The 20,343-nt window shown below is 41.2% G+C and overlaps 1 protein-coding gene across 1 annotated transcript in view; it reads right to left on the bottom strand.

Annotated features, from left to right (window-relative positions):
- The window catches only part of HEBP1 (heme binding protein 1), a 37,389-nt gene extending 23,960 nt beyond the window's left edge, over positions 1-13,429 (bottom strand). Inside the window, exon 1 of the mRNA NM_001075985.2 lies at positions 13,315-13,429. Within this exon, the coding sequence (NP_001069453.1) occupies positions 13,315-13,392 (78 nt within the window). The 5' untranslated portion in view covers positions 13,393-13,429. The remainder of the gene's footprint in view (positions 1-13,314) is intronic.
- Positions 13,430-20,343: the final 6,914 nt, after the last annotated feature.

Below are 20,343 nucleotides of genomic sequence, written 5' to 3'. Positions count from 1 at the left end.
AACCAAATTATTTTTGAAATGTTAACTGGCACTAGACAATTTGATACCATAGAAGCTCAAACACAGTGCCCTCCCTTATTGCATCAACAAAAACAGTAGCCTTTGAAGCTTGGGATCGAATTACTCCTCAAGGAGAACCTACAGGTAGCTACACTAAAATATTACAAGGACTTAATGAAAGTTACGCTGATTTTTTAGCTAGATTAGAAACTGCTATTTCCCGTACTGTAATCGGAGAAGAAACCAAAAAACAGCTAGAGAAATTACTTGCTTATGAAAATACAAATCAGAAATGTCAAAAAGCTATCTTTCCAATTCATGAGACTGGGACTATTAATGATTATTTGAAGGCTTGTTGCAATCTAAGATCAGGAACTCAAAAGATGCAAATGCTAGCTGAGACAATGGCTGCTACCTTTAGAAAGGAAAATGAAAGATGCTTTACATGTGGAGATAAATACCACTTAAAAAGGGACTGCCCTAAGAAGGCTAATAAAAAACCTACAAAAATTTGCCCTTGCTGCCATAGAGGAGTGCATTGGGCCAAAGATTGTAAATCTAAATTTGATATTGAAAGAAAACCTATTCCAGGAAACTACAGGCAGGGGACCCCCCAGGTCCCCTTCAACAAAAACCAGGGGCAAATTCTATCTTTTCCCTCAAACCCTCAACATCACTGCTGTTGATATACCAGCCTTAAATGACTTTTTCCTTTACCCTCAAGCAGTCCCTTCTAAAATACCTACCGGACTTTTTGGACCCCTGCCCCCACAAACCTTCAGCCTTTTACTTGGCCAGTCTAGTTTGACTTCTAAAAGAATTACTATTCACCCTGGAATAATTGATTCAGATTACAAAGGGCAGATTCAAATTATGATGTCATTGCAGATTCTATGAAAATTCAAAAAGGGGGACAAAATTGCTCAATTACTTCTTTTACCTTACATTTCTATTAACTCCTCTAAAAATATACAGACAGGCAGATTCGGCAGTGGAGATCAAAAACAATCCTTATGGACATCATTGGTATCTGAATATGCCCAATATGCCCAAAGATTTTCTGGTCTTCTCAAACACTGGATCTAATATTAATATTACTATTATTTCCAAACACTTATGGCCCAAATCCTGGCCTATACAAAAAATCTTTTGCCAAACTGCAGGAATTTCTCAAACCAAAGAACAAGAAATTTATCAAAATGTTCAAATCTACCCATATGAAGGACCAAAAGGCCAGCCTGCAACATTAAGATCTTATGTAATAGATGTACCCCTTAATCTAACAGAAAGAGACTTATGCAATGACAAACTCAGATATACATTCCACATTTTTCCTAAGGGCCACTGCTCATTTAACAAATAAAGCAATTATTAAAATAACTTGGAAGAATGAAGAACCTATTTGGACACAGCAATAGCCCCTTACGAAAGAAAAATTACAGTCTACTAAAGAACTTCAGTTCAGTTCAGTTCAGTTCAGTCACTCAGTCATGTCCGACTCTTTGCAACCCCATGAACTGCACCACGCCAGGCCTCCCTGTCCATCACCAACTCCCAGAGTTCACTCAAACTCATGTCTATCGAGTCGGTGATGCCATCCAGCCATCTTATCCTCTGTCACCCCCTTCTCCTCCTGCCCCCAATCCCTCCCAGCATCAGAGTCTTTTCTAATGAGTCAACTCTTCGCATGAGGTGGCCAAAGTATTGGAGTTTCAGCTTTAGCATCAGCCTTCCAAAGAACACCCAGGACTGATCTCCTTTAGAATAGACTGGTTGGATCTCCCTGCAGTCCAGGGGACTCTCAAGAGTCTTCTCCAACACCACAGTTCAAAAGCATCAATTCCTCGGTGCTCAGCTTTCTTCACAGTCCAACTCTCACATCCATACATGACAACAGGAAAAACTATAGCCTTGACTAGATGGACCTTTGTTGGCAAAGTAATGTCTCTGCTTTTGAATATGCTATCTAGGTTGGTCCTAACTTTCCTTCCAAGGAGTAAGCGTCTTTTAATTTCATGGCTGCAATCACCATCTGCAGTGATTTAGGAGCCCAGAAAAATAAAGTCAGTCACTGTTTCCACTGTTTCCCCATCTATTTCCCATGAAGTGATGGGACCAGATGCCATGATCTTCATTTTCTGAATGTTGAGCTTTAAGCCAACTTTTTCACTCTCCTCTTTCACTTTCATCAAGAGGCTTTATAGTTCCTCTTCACTTTCTGCCATAAGGGTGGTGTCATTTGCGTATCTGAGGTGATTGATATTTCTCTCAGCAATATTGATTCCAGCTTGTGCTTCTTCCAGCCCAGGGTTTCTCATGATGTACTCTGCATAGAGGTTAAATAAGCAGGGTGACAATATACAACCTTGATGTACTCCTTTTCCTATTTGGAACCAGTCTGTTGTTCCATGTCCAGTTCTAACTGTTGCTTCCTGACCTGCATACAGGTTTCTCAAGAGGCAGGTCAGGTGGTCTGGTATTCCCATCTCTTTCAGAATTTTCCATAGTTTCTTGTGATCCACATAGTCAAAGGCTTTGGCATAGTCAATAAAGCAGAAATAGATGTTTTTCTGGAACTCTCTTGCTTTTTTGATGATCCAGTGGATGTTGGAAATTTGATCTCTGGTTCCTCTGCCTTTTATAAAACCAGCTTGAATATCTGGAAGTTCATGGTTCACGTATTGCTAAAGCCTGGCTTGGAGAATTTTGAACATTACTTTACTAGCGTGTGGGATGAGTGCAATTGTGTGGTAGTTTAAGCATTCTTTGGCATTGCCTTTCTTTGGGATTGGAATGAAACTGACTTTTCCAGTCCTGTGGCCACTGCTGAGTTTTCCAAATTTGCTGGCATATTGAGTGCAGCACTTTCACAGCATCATCTTTCAGGATTTGAAATAGCTCAACTGGAATTCCATCACCTCCACTAGCTTTGTCGTAGTGATGCTTTCTAAGGCCCACTTGACTTCACATTCCAGGATGTCTGGCTCTAGGTTAGTGATCACACCATCATGATTATCTGGGTCATGAAGATCTTTTTTGTACAGTTCTTCTGTGTATTCTTGCCACCTCTTCTTAATATTTTCTGCTTCCGTTAGGTCCATACCATTTCTGTCCTTTATCGAGCCCATCTTTGCATGAAATGTTCCCTTGGTATCTCTAATTTTCTTGAAGAGATCTCTAGTCTTTCCTATTCTGTTGTTTTCGTCTATTTCTTTGCACTGATCGCTGAGGAAGGCTTTCTTATCTCTCCTTGCTATTCTTTGGAACTCTGCATTCAGCTGCTTATATCTTTCCTTTTCTCCTTTGCTTTTCATCACTTCTCTTCTTTTCACAGCTATTTGTAAGGCCTCCCCAGACAGCCATTTCGCTTTTTTGCATTTCTTTTCCATGGGGATGGTCTTGATCCCTGTCTCCTGTACAATGTCACGAACCTCCGTCCATAGTTCATCAAGCACTCTATCTATCAGATCTAGTCCGTTAAATCTCCTTCTCACTTCCACTGTATAATCATAAGGAATTTGATTTAGGTCATACCTGAATGGTCTAGTGCTTTTCCCTACTTTCTTCAATTTAAGTCTGAATTTGGCAATAAGGCGTTCATGATCTGAGCTACAGTCAGCTCCCAGTCTTGTTGTTGCTGACTGTATAGAGCTTCTCCATCTTTGGCTGCAAAGAATATAATCAATCAGATTTCAGTATTGGCCATCTGGTGATGTCCATGTATAGAGTCTTCTCTTGTGTTGTTGGACGAGGGTGTTTGTTATGACCAGTGCGTTCTCTTGGCAAAACTCTATTAGCCTTTGCCCTGCTTCATGCCATATTCCAAGGCCAAATTTGCCTGTTACTCCAGGTGTTTCTTGATTTCCTACTTTTGCATTCCAGTCCCGTATAATGAAAAGGACATCTTTTTTGGGTGTTAGTTCTAAAAGGTCTTGTAGGTCTTCATAGAACCGTTCAACTTCAGCTTCTTCAGCGTTACTGGTTATAGACACACAATTAGAATTAAAACATATTGAGGAATCTTGCTCTCCTTGGAATTCTCCTATTTTTGTTATAAAAAAGAACTCTAACAAATGGCATCTCTTAACAGACCTTAGAAAAGTTAATGCATCTATGAAACTTATGGGTGCATTACAACCAGGGATCCCATCACCTACTACTATTCCTCAAAATTGGCACATTATTATTACTGATTTACAAGATTGCCTTTTTAATATACCTTTACATCCTTTAGACTGGGAGAGATTCACTTTCTCTCTCCCTTATCCTAATCATATCAGGCCTCATAAAAGATTTCAATAGACTGTGTTACCTCAAGGTATGCTTAACAGTCCTACTATTTGTCAAAATTTTGTAGCCAAGACTTAACATCCAATGTGACAGCAATTCCCTCATTCATATATCATTAATAATATACTGTAACTACAAAAAGGAGAAATGATATTTTTGACACTGAATGGCCATGATATTCTTTAGACTCCAGAGAAAACTGATTAAAATAAAATCTTTTTTGAAATGCAAAACTGGTTCTTCTTACGTATGCAGTTAGGAAAAGGTTAAATACTGTTAAAATACTTTTTTGGAACTCCAATTCTGCCTGGGAAACAAAAACAGGCCTAAGAAAAAACCTGAAGTTAACTCTTATCATGTCCTTGGGATACACAGCCCACTCTACCTAGGACTCCAGCCATAAGCAAATTGGTGGAACTCAAAAAAAAAAAAATTTAAATTTCAAGCAGAAAACTATGCCTGTCTATCTAAAATTATCTATGTCTCACTATAAGTCTTTGTTTTTGGATAATATGAAATTAATGAGCTCCATTTAAATTTAAGTTCACGTGAACTGAAAAATATTCAATATTAAGAATAATGTTTATTTAAATATACATATAATTGTTTGCTAATCTAATTAAGACATGTCTTAAGTCATCAACATTATGTAATACTTTTATTATGCCTAGGTTTAAGGTAAACTAAATTTGTCAACAAAAAGGTAACTCTTTATATATATAAATATATAAATAAGATGAGAATTTTTAGATAAAAACTCTATTAAAAATAATTATATTTTAGAAATGATAAACTAAATGATAAAAGTTTATTAAATAGCTAGGTCATTTCCAAATAAAGTAAGATTTTAAAACATTAATTACTGAAGACTAACTTCCTTACAAAAAGTTTTTCTTACAGAAAAACTAGAGATTTTAAACTATTTATAAATATATATATTTATAATATATTCATCAATCTATAAAATGCTAACATACAAGACACTTGTTGCTAAAGAAAAGATATATGCTTTTAATAAAAAGATATAAGTAATGGCAAATAAAATGATAAATACAAAAATATAAAAAAGGTTTATGACAAATGAAAGAAAATTTTATGGAAAATGGATGTAACTCATTGCCCTTAACTTTCTTCCTCTTCCTTCTTACGTCTCAATTGATACAAATTCTTCTTTTATATGGGCCACACCTCTCAGAGGTGAAACTATACGACATTTAATAACCCACCTGATAGCTTACTTTCCAATAATGAGAACACCTAATTCTATAAAAACAGACAATGGCCCTGCCTATTTTCTAAACAATTCAAATAATTTTTACATTCATTCTCTATTAAACAGATTATAATCATTCCTTATAATCCACAAACACAAGACATAATTAAACAAATACATTACACACTAAAACTACAAATAAAAAATTAAATAAAGGGAATACACAAGAACACTTTTATCTTCCTTATCCAGAGGAGACTTTACTAGATTCCAACGCAATATATTCTTTAAGCCTGTAACTATTGTTAATATAGCTTTATTTCTGTTTCTGGTCTGTAAGATTCTTAAAATAACATCAACTTCAGTGCCTGTTTCACAATACAAAACAAAAACAACATAAAAATTATACCATTTGCCAAATAAGTTATTTGTTCCTAAGAGTATCAAAAGTGCAAAATATTCACCTTCTTTTCAGGTCTGTCTTAAAAGTATAATCATCTTCCTTAATACACTGAACAGAGAGATTCAACAGCTGCCAGGCTGCCTTTCTTTTCCGGGGACAAGGTCAGGTATTTGGATGTGAGCAGCATTCATATGTCAAGTTGTTCTGCATCAGCTTGTCAGTAATTTCACTTAGGAAAAATGTTTGAGTGTTTGCTCCTAATCCTTAGCCCCAAATAACACAAACCACTTAAAACACAGTCAGATCCCATTTCTTTTTATATCAGGAAAAATGTATGTACTCAGTGAGGAGGAAATCAACTCATTACTTCAAAACCACAGCCAAATACCAGTCCCCAAACAGATCTCTAGATGATTTTTTTTTGGACTGAAATATTTCCTAGGAATGTTTTCATCATTATCATTTCCTTTCTTCCTATAACTATTGTTAATACAGCTTTATTTAATTTTTTTAAACGTACCACAAAGAGATATTTTGACAAAAGCAGAAAAACATCTCGAGACATTGAAGGACACCTCCCTTCCTTTGCCCATTTGGTATCAAGATGGGTTAACTAATCAATGGAAATCTAAAACTAATCTTACAGGGAAAGGGTATGCTTCTATTTCTCCAGATGGATCCAACGAACTCACATGGCTTCCTCTTCAGAAGATTCAGCGTAGGGGGGCCCCCAGCATTCAAACTAGAGACAAAACAACAAAAACCCCAAGAGGAAGAAATTCCAATACAAGCCATGGCGGCTTTAAAGTTTCCAAAAAATGCCGCACTTGACGTCATCAACCTCATGATCTCCCTACTTGGGGACAGATAAAAACCCTTACTAATCAAACTGAAAATCTGATTTCTCAACACGGAATGCCTCGGAATCCTGAAAATATTTTTGTCGCTATGCTTGCTTTTGCTTCCCCCGCTCAGGCTGACTTGATTGATCACACTTATTTGGCTTATATACCTAACCTCCCCTTTTATTATAGGTTATAGAATGGACAGATATAGGACCAATCGTATCCACTAATGACTCAACACATATGTCCCCTCCTTGGAGCTTGGAGGAGCCCTCTCATCCTGAGGAAGAAGGAAGACTAATTAACATTTCTCTAGGCTATGAAATCCTTCCTTTATGCATGGGCCCAATAAAATTATGTATTAATGTTAATCGACAAACATGGGCTTTTGTCCTGCCTCCAAAAAAGGAAATTCCACACATTGCTTGGACTGTTTACTGCCCTGTCCTTTTATAAAAACCATGTTAATACTACCAAAACTCTAGGAAAAGGACAAAAGTTAAAATGTAAGGGGTTTACTTATAAAAACTTTAAATATACTCCTGTTTATTGAGATAAATGTCAAGGTAAATCAGAGAAATTAATGTTTATGGCCAATTTCACCATTGTTGATTGGGGACACCATGGTATGTGGGTATCTAACTGCTCAGATGATATTAACAGCACCATGTGTGACTATGCTACTCAAGTAGCATAGAAGACTACCAACAGTTCAATGAAACACTTCCATGAAAAGGACTCCTTGGCTGGCTTGACGGCGAAATGACACCTTCTCACCCTCAAATCGTCCTCGATAAACAGATTGGGCCTAATCAATGGGACATCTGGAAACTTGCTGAGAGCACTGAAGAACCTGGGACTTAGACTGGACATTTCACAGGGACCAATCATAGTCATAATAATTATTTATTTCGCGATAATCAATCATATTTCATACAAGCCTGTATTCCACTACCTTTTGTTGTAGCTACAGGAAATTTACAATTCAATAAGACTTTACATTCTGTAACTTGTATAAATTGCAAATTATATACTTGTCTTAACTCTCCTGTTTCCTTAAGAAATGAATCCCTTTTGATTCTTCGATCTCGACATAGTCTGTGGTTACCAATAAATCTCCAGTGGCCCTGGGAAGCCTGGGAAGATCCCATGGCTGGACTTGCTTCCCGGTTACTTACGAAATTGCTCTGGCGATCTAAACGATTCATTGGATGGCTGATTTTTGGCATTTTGGGATTAACAGTTATTTGCACCACTGCTGCCGTCACTGGTGTTACTTTACAAACTTCAATTCAAACACATAATTTTATCCAAAATTGGACTAAAGATGCTCATACTATGTGGGCCACTCAGGTTCAGATAAATGAGGAAATTCAAGATGAAATACAGGAACTAAAAACAGCCATCAGATGGGTTTGGAGATCAATTAATAGATGTACAAAAACAGGTGATGCTAAAATGTGATTGGAATTCTACTCAATTTTGTGTTACTCCTGTTCAATTCAATAATAGTGCCTACAACTGGGAACAAATCAAATTTCATTTACAAAACATACATGATAATGCCTCTCTGAATGTACAATTATTAAAAAAAGAAATCTTTGAAACCTTTTCTAAAAATCTGCCCTCTTCCACTAATTTGAAAACTTTAGCTGAACAACTAGCTGATCAATTATCTGGGCTAGACCCACGAAGATGATTTCAAAGCATTACTCACAACATCGGTTCTAGAACTGTAATTTTGGTGACTGTCTTAACAATTATATATGTCGTTTACTGTTGCCTTCATGCAAAAATTGTTAAAACTAAACAAACTCTAATGGTCAGAACCCTTTTTACAAATATTATAAATAAATAAGGGGGAATTGTCAGGGAATGTTTAACAGGAGGATTCCTACATGCTGTTTCTCACAAGTCCTTTGTTTCTTTTTAAGTCGGAAAGCACGCTGCTCCCAGGACTGAGGTCATTGTGTGAGACAGGCCTGAATCTCCTTCAGTGAACATTCTCTTTACGACAAAACTGCTTAGTCGCGATCCCCTTTCTTGAGATATGGATTGTCTCCTGACCTTGTGACCATTATTAATCCCTTGTTCCCTTGGTAATGGTTGCTATATGTTTGGTTTTCTGATCTTTATCATTGTCAAAAGAAATTTCTTGTACGACAGCCTATATATACTCACAGAAAGATCATTAAAGTACCTTTGCTTCATCAGAGCTTGGGTCCCTGTGTCTTTCTTTCTTCCTCTGTCTCCCTCCCTCCGGCTCTCTCTCTTTCACTTTCTTATCATCGACTCCGGACCACCAGGTTCTGGTCCATTAAAGGACCCCAACACCACCTGATGTGGTGGGTACACACGCTGATTTTGGAAGACAGCTTTCTCATTATAAGGGAATAACAATAACAATAATGATGATCAAGCTGAGTACTATGTGTCCTGTATTGTTTTAAACATTTTATGTGGATCCATTCATTCAACCCTCCAACAACCCAGTGAAGTGTTATCATCTTCATTTTCAGATGAAGCTGGAGCATACAAGGTTAAGCAACATGCCCAAGATACAGTGGCAAGAAGTGGAGCCAGGATTCCAAGCCAGGCAGTGGGGCCCTAACCAACGTGCACAGGCTGGAAACAAATCCCATAAAGATACCGGTTAGTAATATCAGTCCTGCACTGAGCACCCACAAGTCCCGCCCAAACCCACACAAAGAGGTGTAGGTCCTTCTCCCCTTCCAGGCAAGGCAGAAGGCACCTGATAAGGTCTGCAGCAGCCTGGGCCCCCAGCAGGTACCTGAAATCAGCCCTGAACATCTGGTTGAACCTAACCTCAAGCTACATGGGGCATACCATGTGCTCCATTCATTGACCCAGGACAGTGGACAACAGTTTCTGACTTAAGACTCTTTCCAAGGAGAGATCATTTAGAAAAAGATTATCTTCACAATAACACCCTGCAAGTGTATATATTTTTAAAAAGGGTTATAAGAGTCTTTGAATGTTTAATTCTCACACAAGGCACTGTCATTCTCATCTTACAGTTGAGGAATTTTAGGGTTCAGAGAGTTTGAGAGGTTAAGCAAAGTGAAGTGAAAGTTGCTCAGCTGTGTCCAGCTCTTTGCAACCCATTGACTATACAGTCCATGGAATTCTTCAGGCCAGAATACTAGAGTGGGAGCCTTTCCCATCTCCAGGGGAACTTCCCAACCCAGAGATTGAACCCAGGTCTCCTGCAGTGCGGACAGATTCTTTACCAGCTGAGCCTGAGAGGTTAAGTAACTTACCCCAAATTACCTGTAAGAAAAGGAAAGTTAACAATCAAGTGCTAGGTACTCTGTTGCACAATTTATAATTGGGTCTCATTTAAATTTCAATACAATCTTATAAGATGTGAAGTATTTTTCCCCCCTCATCAGCATCAGAGGTTAAGCTACCCAGGACCATGAAGCTAGTGAGAGTGGAGTTGAGCTGAATTCTGACATAACAATATCACAACACTTGTAGGGTGTTTTAGTTTATAAATCATTTTCATGTTTCTCAAACAAATGTAAAATTTCCGTCAACTCTGGGAGTGGATGGAGGAGATATTTTCATACCCCTTCTAAGCTGCAGAAACTGAGGTTCATTCGGGTTAAATGATTTTCTTCGGCTTGATAATAACACCCTGTATGGCCCCATATTCTTTTTTTTTTAATTTAAACTTTTTATTTTCTATTGGGGTGTAGCAGATTAACAACACTGTGATAGCTTCAGGTGAACGGGAAGGGACTCAGCCATACATATACATGTATCCATTCTCCCCCAAACTCCCCTCCACGCTGCCACATAACATTGAACAGAGCTCCCTGTGCTATACAGTGGGTCCTCGTTGGTTATCCATTTTAAATATGGCTGTCTGTACATATCCATCAAGGACTAACTATTCCTCTTCCTCATCCTTCTTGCAGACAACCATGTTTGTTCTCTAAGTCTGTGAGTCTCTTTCTGTTTTTTAAGTGCATTTGTATCATTTCATTTTAGGTTCCACATATAAGGGATGTCATATGATATTTCTCCTTCTCTGTCTGACTTACTTCACTCAGGATGGTAATCTCTAGGTCCACGCACGTCGCTATAAATTGGCCCCATATTCTTACCAAATGTTGAGGAAAGATGCGTATCAGGGAGGTGCATTTATGCCTGGAGACAACAAATCCGTGGCAGGTGACTCTGTACTGATAAACGGCTATTAAGGAAAAAGACTTTTGAACAGAGGCACCTTGACTCAAGGGATTGATTTCACAGATACTAAAAAAGCTGAAAGGGGCTTCCCAGGTGGTGCTAGTGGTGAAGAAAACCAGCCTGCCAATGCAAGACATGTAAGATGCAGGTTCGAACCCTGGATAGGGAAGATCCTCTGGAGGAGGGCATGGCAACCCACTCCAGTATTCTTGTCTGGAGAATCCCATGGACAGAAGAGGCTGGTGGGTTACAGTCCACGGGGTTGCAGAGTCAGACACGACTGAACAACTTAGCAAAAGAGCTGAGAAGCCCACCAGGGAACAGTGAAGCAACCCAGAGGTTTGCAAGAACCCTACAGGGCTGTGGAGGGAGGGTGATCTGTTACCTGAGCTCAGATACCTGGGTCATGTGGTGAAACCCAGAAGCATGGTAACCTGGCCAGCAAGAGTTGGAGCCCCAGAGAAACTCCTGGTTCCAGAGACCTCATAGGGTGGAGAAGGAGAAGAGAAATACCCTGGTCTCTCCCTTCTTCCCATCCTCCTGTCTCCTTCTAGTGCTTTCTCCCAGGAGACCAAACCCTCAGCTTGCATTGCAAATAATCCTGTACCCCAAAGACAAAGTGAGCCCAATTCTATTACAGAAAGGAAAGATCTCTGCGAGGTTTAAGTAACAGGCGGATTCTTCAGTGTCAAGACCAACAAGGACCCTGGAGGTCACTGGGCTGAGTCCACAGATGGGTGTGCACACGGGCGACATCCCATCAGACACCTCCTCCTGCCCACCTGATCTGCAATGTTTACAAACATTTTAACAGTTAAAACTGACACAGTTGCCCTACTCCAACTACAGCCTCAGCCTAACACTCTATAATCCTTCCTCCCCTTTCCTGCTTTTTTTTTTAATCACAGTACTGATCACCAAACAATACATGAAATATTTGACATTTAATTGTTCATTAGTCACTAAAACAGAAGCTCCACGAGGACAGGGATTTTTTCCAGTTTTGTTCACTATTTTACCTCACTGCCTGTAAGAGCACCTGACCCTCACTTGGCACTTAACAGTTATTTGTTGAATGAATAAATGTTATATCTAGAGATTTCACACAAAAGTCTGCGTTGCTAGTTTTCCTTAAAAACCTGGCAACCCTGGTTCACATCAATGCGTGATGTGTGTGCCCAGTCACTCAGTCGTATCTGACTCTCCAGCCCCACTGACTGCAGCCCACGAGGCTCTTCTGTCCATGGGATTCTCTCCAGGCAACAATACTGGAGTGGGTTGTCATTTCCTCCTCCAGGGAATCTTCCTGACCCAGGGATGGAACCCACATCTCCCGCATCACCTGCGTTGGCAGGTGGATTCTTTACCACTGCATGACAACTGCCTGGAATCACTTTGTAGATGAGGACTTGAGTTCTCACTCCACGTAGCCTCAGCTTGCCTCAGTCTGTCATCCATTTTCATCATCAGATGCCTGGCTGCTTGTAGGCATCTGAAAAGGTCACCTTTGATAGATCTAAACTGCTCATTCTACATATGAGTAAGGAGACAGATATAGACAAAGGTACAGGCCTCTGGCTATTAGCTGCTTAAACAGTCCAGACTCTAGTTGAGGGTTTTGTGTGATGATCGTTGTAATGGGTACCTGGCCTTGGCCGCCCGGACAACACGGTTTTTTAACAAAAGCAGCACTGGGTGGGGAGCTGAGTTTCCAGCCAGGAGGAGCACAAAGTACCTGTCTGCAAGGAGCTTATCACCCAGTGGCAGATTCCTTGTTTTCCGGGAGCAGTCCAATCTGCCTGGGTGAGCACTGATGTCAATTTGGGGGAAAACTGCGATGATGCCTCACTCATCCTGTATTCTAGGCGCCCAGTTCTGGGAGTTCCATTGACCAACAAGACATTTCACAGCTCTGAGCCTGTGCACAGGCTCTTCTTGTTTCTGAGCATTCCTGCATACTCCCGAGGCCCAGCTGAGGGCACTTCCTCTGCGAGGGCCTCACCGTCACCCACTGGCAGAAATGGACTGCTCCTTGCCAGGTGCTCCTGGCCTTCCACAGTTACCACCACGCGGCGCGGATCTTGTTCTTCTAAACTCCGCTCTCCACCGAGGACGGTTTGGGAGCTTCTTCAGGATAAGCACTTTTTCAGTCCTTCCTGCAACCGAAGACCTCGCAGTACACGAATATTCAGAATGTTTGTAATATATAGATGGACCAGTGCATTCAACAGGCGCAGCCCATCTCGTTAAGCTGGGATTCTCCCCTCAAACCCATCCTGTCTCTCTGTCCCCCCCTCCTCCCAGCTGAGCCCTCTTTCCGGTCCTCAACAGCCCTGTGGGCCTACCTTGCTCCCTTTGCTCAGGACCTGCCAAGGCCAAGTCTCTACGCTCCCGAACAGCGAGTTCTTGATCATGCCCAACATGGTGTCGCCGTGCTGCTCAAGACGCGCGGGGAAACACGGGGTAGGGGGAAAGGGCTGGCGCAGCCGGCGCGAGCAGGGATCCCGGGCGAGCGCGGGAGGGTGGGGCGCGGAGGATGGGCGTGGCCCTTATAGATGTGGCGCACTGGGCTCCGCCCCTCAGAACGCGCTCGGGGTGGAGGGAGGGCGGGGCGCGACTAGTGGAAGTGGCCAAGATGGGCGGGGCGTCTCGGCCTCCGCCCCTCGGAACGCGCTCGGAGAGGCGGGACGCGGCGAAAGGGGCGGAGCAGGGACTGCGCTCCACCTCCGGCTCCACCTCCGCCCGGCTTTCCGCCGGTATCCCGCGGGGGAACCGGTTTCTGCCAGTCCTAGCCTCCAGTATTGACTGACTTTTTTGCCGATACTGATGCTTCCCAGGGCGGGACTTAGGTAGAGGTGGTGAACACCTTCCCCCCACACCCCCAATCTGTACCCCCTTCGCGTCCTCTCTCTGGTACTTGGGCTGCAGACCCTCCGGATTCCTCGCATGCTTTGCGGGGCCTCCACCCACCAGGCTCTGTACCCAGGAAGGTACTGTACCAGGTTCGCAGTCTTTGTAGCCCTCGCCCCTTGGGGCCCCCGACTGCCGCATCTCCACTGGTAGAGGTCCTAGTTTGCCCCCCACCGGTCCCCCTGCCCTTCCACCTTCCATCCAGACGATTGAAAACGCATATTAACTAGATTTCTACTTATCACTTTCTTTATCCAACCCATTTTAGTCACAGATTCTACTTTAATTTCCCAAATCACAGCTTTTCGGATTTACTTCTTCTATTCAAAACATTCTAACCAATTTTATTACCATTTATCGAGTGTCTGCTGTCCCTACCAAATATTTTACAAACATTACCTCTCCTCATCACACCACTAAACGTCTTTTATAGTCATTTTACAAAGGAGGAACCCGAAGTTCAACATAATTATGATTTTTGCATATTTGCCCACTGGTTACTCTGTCATCTGGGATTGTCAACCTAATTGTTTGCCTCCTCTATGCAGGCTTTTCTGAACCAAAACTGAGGAACCTCTTGCTGTGCCTGTATCTTGTAATGGAAGACCTTGAACCCGAGTGGGGCATTGGGAATCAATAACAGTGATACTAATGTTCTCCAGTTTTATGGTAACATATTAACTTTATTACCTGTGGATAAAAAGGCTTACTTTTTGACAAATATTTGTTGATTGCTATAAAATAAGTGGCCACTTAATTACTTTATATTTTCTTGACTTTTATAAGATGCCATTTATTATGAGGCATGTTATTTTACATCCCATTAACATAGAACACAAATGCTAACAAGTTAACTGTGATGTTCAGTTGATTTTACAGTATCCAGAGATACTAAAATGTGAAGTAGCGTGCAGCTTACGATTCATAAGAAATTGTATGTTGCTGTCAAGAGCCCCTGAGAGGGGCTGCTCATAGCCATGTCCTTTTGTTATAAATGAAGATCTTCAAGGGTAAAGATCTATTTTGCTTTAGCCTTTTCCTCACTCAGCACAGCCAGGGGTTGCATAATGATTGTTGAATGATTAACAAAGCTGGTCTTGATATTAGAGCTGATCATCTATTTTAGTTAATAAACTAGGTACAGTGAAAAGGGGCCTAATTCTTCATGTGGTCATGTAGCAAAAACATTTAGGAATCAGAAGACATCTGTTCAGAAGATTGCAGGCCTCAGTTTTTTTAAAAATATATTTATTTATTTATTTTTGACTGTGCCGAGTTTTTGTTGCTGCATGGGCTTCTCTCTGGTTTCGTGCACAGGCTTCTCGTTGCTGTGGCTTGTCATGTTTCAGAGCTTGCTGGCTTCAGTAGTTGTGGCTCCTGAGATCTGGAGCACAGACTCAATAGTTGTGTCGTATGGGCATGTGGGATCCTCCCGGATCAGGGATCAAACCCATGTCTCCTGCACTGGCAGGTGAAATTCTTACCACCAAGCCACCAGGGAAGCCCCAGGCCTCAGTTTTGACATCTGCAAAGTTGGGGTTTTAATGTCAACTCACAGTGCTGCTGGGTGGATTAAAAGAGCCTTGTCAGGTACTTAAAAGCGCTGTGTACATTGTTAAGGGCTAGAGTCTCTTCCTACCAACTCTGTCCCGACCCCCCATCCCCTCTCCCCCCTCCCCGCCTCCCTCCCTGCCATCTCACCCTTCCTGCCAGCCAGCGAGTTGGTTTTGCTACCAAGAACTGAACCCAGCTACTTCAAGACTGTACCAAAGTTAGATTGTAGTCTTAATAAAACAGCCCTGGCTTGGCTTGCTTTTTGATTGACTTAAGTTGATCAGCCTCTTACCTAAATGCCTGAGGGAAAAAAAGAGTCTCTCTTTGATGGAAAATATACTATCAGTAATCTCTACAGTTGTTACTTAAGCTACTGCTGCAATGACCATGCAAGTTAAAATCATGCCAAGTGATCTTAATATTTAATGGGAAAAATAACTGTTGCATGACCGTTAAAATGTGTTGGCAAAACATTCAAAATGCTTATTATCAGGAATGTATAGGGGAGCTTTAAAACCCTAATATTTAGTACAGTGTAATTTGAAACTTTAGAAACATTGAGAATTAACGTGTGTTATTTCATTGGTATAAAACACCAACAAAAATATCGCTTACACATTAAAAATATTGGCATTTTACTTAAATACTGATGATGAATATACTAACAATATACTAATATTGATGATGAATACCACCAGTAGCATCAATGCAATGAAAGCAGCCTCTCAACTGTGGCAGCTTTACTATGTGACAGTTATAACTTAGTTTCCCCTCCCCCCCAAGAGAAAAAGTTGCTTTGAATGTGCTGGTAAATCAAGTTTTTGAGCCATAAAAGCTGAGACTGAGAATTAGGCTCAGGACTGTTGTGTCCAGGGGAGAGATGTAGGTTGGAGAAATAGATAGGAAAGACATCAGTGTTTTTGGCTAGTCCCTGGCACCTTGGAAGTGATGAAATTGCCCCGTGGTGTATGTAGAACAAGAAAAGAGAGCCTAGGACAGGACACTGAGGGATACCAGTCTTCAAGGGGACAGGCGATGGGGGACAACTGTATAAGGAGGATGAGGGAACATGGGGACACGAGGGGGGGGCAATGCAGAGACCCAGTGAGCCACGTCAGGAGAAGAGGATGTTCCTAGAGGAGTGATGGGCAGTGACGAACACTGCCAAGAATTCACAGAAAAAGGGTCTGGGAAGTGGCCACTGGATGTAGCAATAAGAATGCCTTTGACCTTGGCCAGAACAGTCATAGTGCAGGCTGCAGGGTGAAGACCCCAGGAGTGACTGGATGGTAAAAAAGTGGACACAACACAGTTAGGTTGTTAAAAGGAGAAGGAGAATACACAGCAGCTCGATGAAGAGATAGGGCCAAGATTTTTTTTTTTTTTTAACATGGGGAAATACTGAAGTGAGCTTTAATTTTGAAAGGAAGGAGCTGGGAAGAAGGAAGATGTTAAAGATTCAGGAGCAAGATAGTTGACTGATTGATGTTCCTGAGAAGTTAAAAACAAATGTGAGTCAGAACATGAGAGGTTAGATATATATATTTCTTTCTTTTTAAAAATATTTATTTATTTGGCTGTGCTGGGTCTTAGTTGTGGCATATGGGATCTAGTTCCCTGATTAACAATCAAACCTGAGCCCCCTGCATTGGGAGTGTGGAGTCTCAGCCACTGGACCATGAGGCAAGTGCCTAGATATATTGTTCATCATAAAAAGAGGGAAAGAGAGACTGATCCTGAGTAGTGTACAGACTTCAGTAGGTTGGAAGTGGAAAGTTTGGGGAGCTCGTGTTGGAAGGCATTCATTTTCTCTGTGAAATTGGTTATGGTGATGATGAAACAGGTAGCAGTTAGAACAGATATGGACTGTTCTTTCCATATCAGCAAAGCATAGGCAAATTAAATAATAACTGACAATAAGGCATCAGAATATTGTTGTTTATAATATTAAGCCTAGAATTTATTGCCAAGGTGATAGGGATCCATCTCACTAAGATTTTTACATTTTACGTGGTTAAATAATTAGTATTCCTGCCTGACATTGGCAGAATGTCTTCTGATATAACCAAGGCTCTTGGAGAGTGAGAATGTGAGACTTAAGGAGGAGGGAGCTCCCACCGTGTACCTGGTGTTGATTATGGACGCGGTCTAGCCTTCTGGAGACACCCACTCCCTGCTCATCACAGTAGCGGTGGTTTCACCTCTGCCTCCTCTTAGAGCCCAGCATACAATCAGCACTACACACATCAGTTCTCCAGGGAATCACCTCCTTTCATTTTTCCTTCCAAATTACAAGATGCAAGTCATCTCCTTTAATTCTCAATTCTTCTTAAGGTATGATTTGCTTAGTCTCAAATTCATTTCACATACTTTCGTTTATTTATTTTAAAAATTGAAGTATAGTTGATTTACAATGTTGTGTTAGTTTCAGGTATACAGCAGAGGGTTATACATGTATATATGTATCTGTTTTCATCTTCACATTCTTTTCTGTTATAGGTTATTATAAGATATTGAATATAGATTCCTGTGTTACTGACAGTAGGTCCTTGTGTGTATGTGTTAATCCCAAACTCCTAATTTATCCCTCCCCACACCTCCCCCTTTGGTAAGTATAAATTTGTTTTCTAAGTCTGTGGGTCTGTTTCTGTTTTGTAAATAAGTTCTCACTTTTTAGATACAGATGCGTTACTTCACTTTCTCTGACTTAACTTCACTTAGTATAATCTCTAGGCTCATCCATGTTGCTGCAAATAGCAATTTTTCTCTTATGTTTTTCAAGTTTTCTTTTACAGCTGAGGAGCATTCCATTGTGTATATATATATTAATAGTGCATATTCTTTATCTGTTCATCTACTGATGGACACTTAGGTTGCTTCCATGCCTTGGCTTTTGTAAATAATGTTGCGATAAACATTGGGGTGCATGTATCTTTTCAAGTTAGAGTTTCCATCTTTTTTGGATATATGCCCTGGAGTGGGATTGCTGGATCACATAGTAGCTCCGTGTTTAGTTTTTTAAGGAACCTTCAAACTGTCCTCCATAGTGGCTGCGCTAATTTACATTCCCACCAGCAGTGTAACAAGGTTCCCTTTTCTCCTCACTGTCACCAGCACTTATTAGTTATAGACTCTTTGATGATGGTAATTCTGACTGGTGTGAGGTAGTACCTCATTGTAGTTTTGATTTGCACTTCTCTAATAATTAACAATATTGAGCATCTTTTCGATGTGCCTATTGGCCATCTGTAACGTATGTTTATTTAATACCTATTATGTTCTCAGGTAGGCTCTGGGGTTCTAAACTGTAGCAGTGAGCAAAACAGACAAAAATCCTTACTTTCTTGGAGTTTGCATTTCAATAGGAGAGACAGGCAATAAATAAATACCCTGTTCTTGTTGTTATTGTTGTTTAGTCAGTAAGTCATGTCTGACTCTTTGCAACCCCATGGACTGTAACCCGCCAGGCTCCTCTGTCCGTGGAATTTTCCAGGAAAGAATACTGGAGTGGTTTGCCATTTCCTCCTCCTGGGGATCTTCCCGACTCAGGGATTGAACCTGTGTCTCCTGCTGTGGCAGGCAGATTCTTTAGTGCTGAGCCACCAGAGAAGCCCAAATAACTACACTAATAAATATAAAGTAGATCAAGGTCTGTGTGAGTGTGTGTAGACACTGGTGTGCCAGTGTGTACTACTTCAAATGGAGAGGTGACCTTTGAACCCAGACCTGAAGAAATGAGGGCATTATCAAGGAGATAACTGGGGGAGAAGTTTTGACATCACTGAGAAGAGCACGTGCAAAGGTCCTGTGGTGGGAGGGTATCCAGAACGTTGAGGAAAATGAAGAGGCCAGTGCGACTGGAGAAGGGGAGAAGGTATTGGCAAGAATAGCTCAGACTGGACCCTGGAGCCAAGCTGCCTAGGTTCAAGGCCCAGCTTCACTGCTTATGAGCTGAATGACTTTGGACAAGTTATTTGTCTTTTCTGTGCTTCAAGGTTATCATCTATAAAATGAGGATAACAATAATATCTTCCTTGTAGGCTTCTTCCTAGAGTGAATAATTACAAAGCACTCAGAACGGTGCCTGGCACATTGTGAGTTGAGGAAGATCTGTGTAGATCTGTGTCTTATGTTGGTTCATTTCTCCAGCGAGTTCTGGCAAATACAGATGGGGTGCAGGGCAGATCAGGTAGGACATGGTGGGTGTGAAAGGAGAACAAGCATGGAGTTGGTATTGCTAAGAGAGCTCTCTAGTATACATGCTGCAGAATCAAGTTCTCTAAAATGGAGCCGGGGTAGGGCAGCAAAGGAGACACAGATGTAAAGAACAGACTTCTGGACTCAGTGGGAAGAAAGGGTGGGATGATTTGAGAGAATAGTATTGAAACATACATATTACCATATGTAAAATAGATAACCAGTGTGAGTTTCAAGTATGGTGCAGGGAACCCAAAGCCTGTGCTCTGAGACAACCTGGAGGGATGGGGTGGGGAGGGCTGTGGGAGGGGGGTTCAGGATGACGGGGACATATGTATGCCTGTGGCCGGTTCATACTGATGTATAGTAAAAGCCATCACAATATTGTAATTATCCTTCAAATAAAATATATAAATTAAAAAAAATAAAATGGAGCAAGAGGCCATCGAGGGAGTATGATTTATGTATGTCAGCCTGGATGGGAATCTGGCCTTTTGATCACTTATTTTCAATGCAGGCATCCAGAATATCTGCAGAATTTTCCAGAAGCTCAAGATACTTACCAATCCTTTCCCTAAAGCAACTGAGACAGTCTGCCCACTTATTAGACCCGTACCCCTAGAACGGCCTGCGACAGCCTATCCCTCAGGACAAATACTTCTTTTTTTATGTCAGACTGGCTTTGTGGCTTTTGCCTCAATCGGCCCCTGTGG

Source organism: Bos taurus, chromosome 5 (genome assembly GCF_002263795.3).
Source record: "Bos taurus isolate L1 Dominette 01449 registration number 42190680 breed Hereford chromosome 5, ARS-UCD2.0, whole genome shotgun sequence".
NCBI classification, from domain to species: domain Eukaryota; kingdom Metazoa; phylum Chordata; class Mammalia; order Artiodactyla; family Bovidae; genus Bos; species Bos taurus.
Note: the sequence above shows the minus strand (reverse complement) of the source record. Positions and strands in the feature narration are given on the sequence as shown.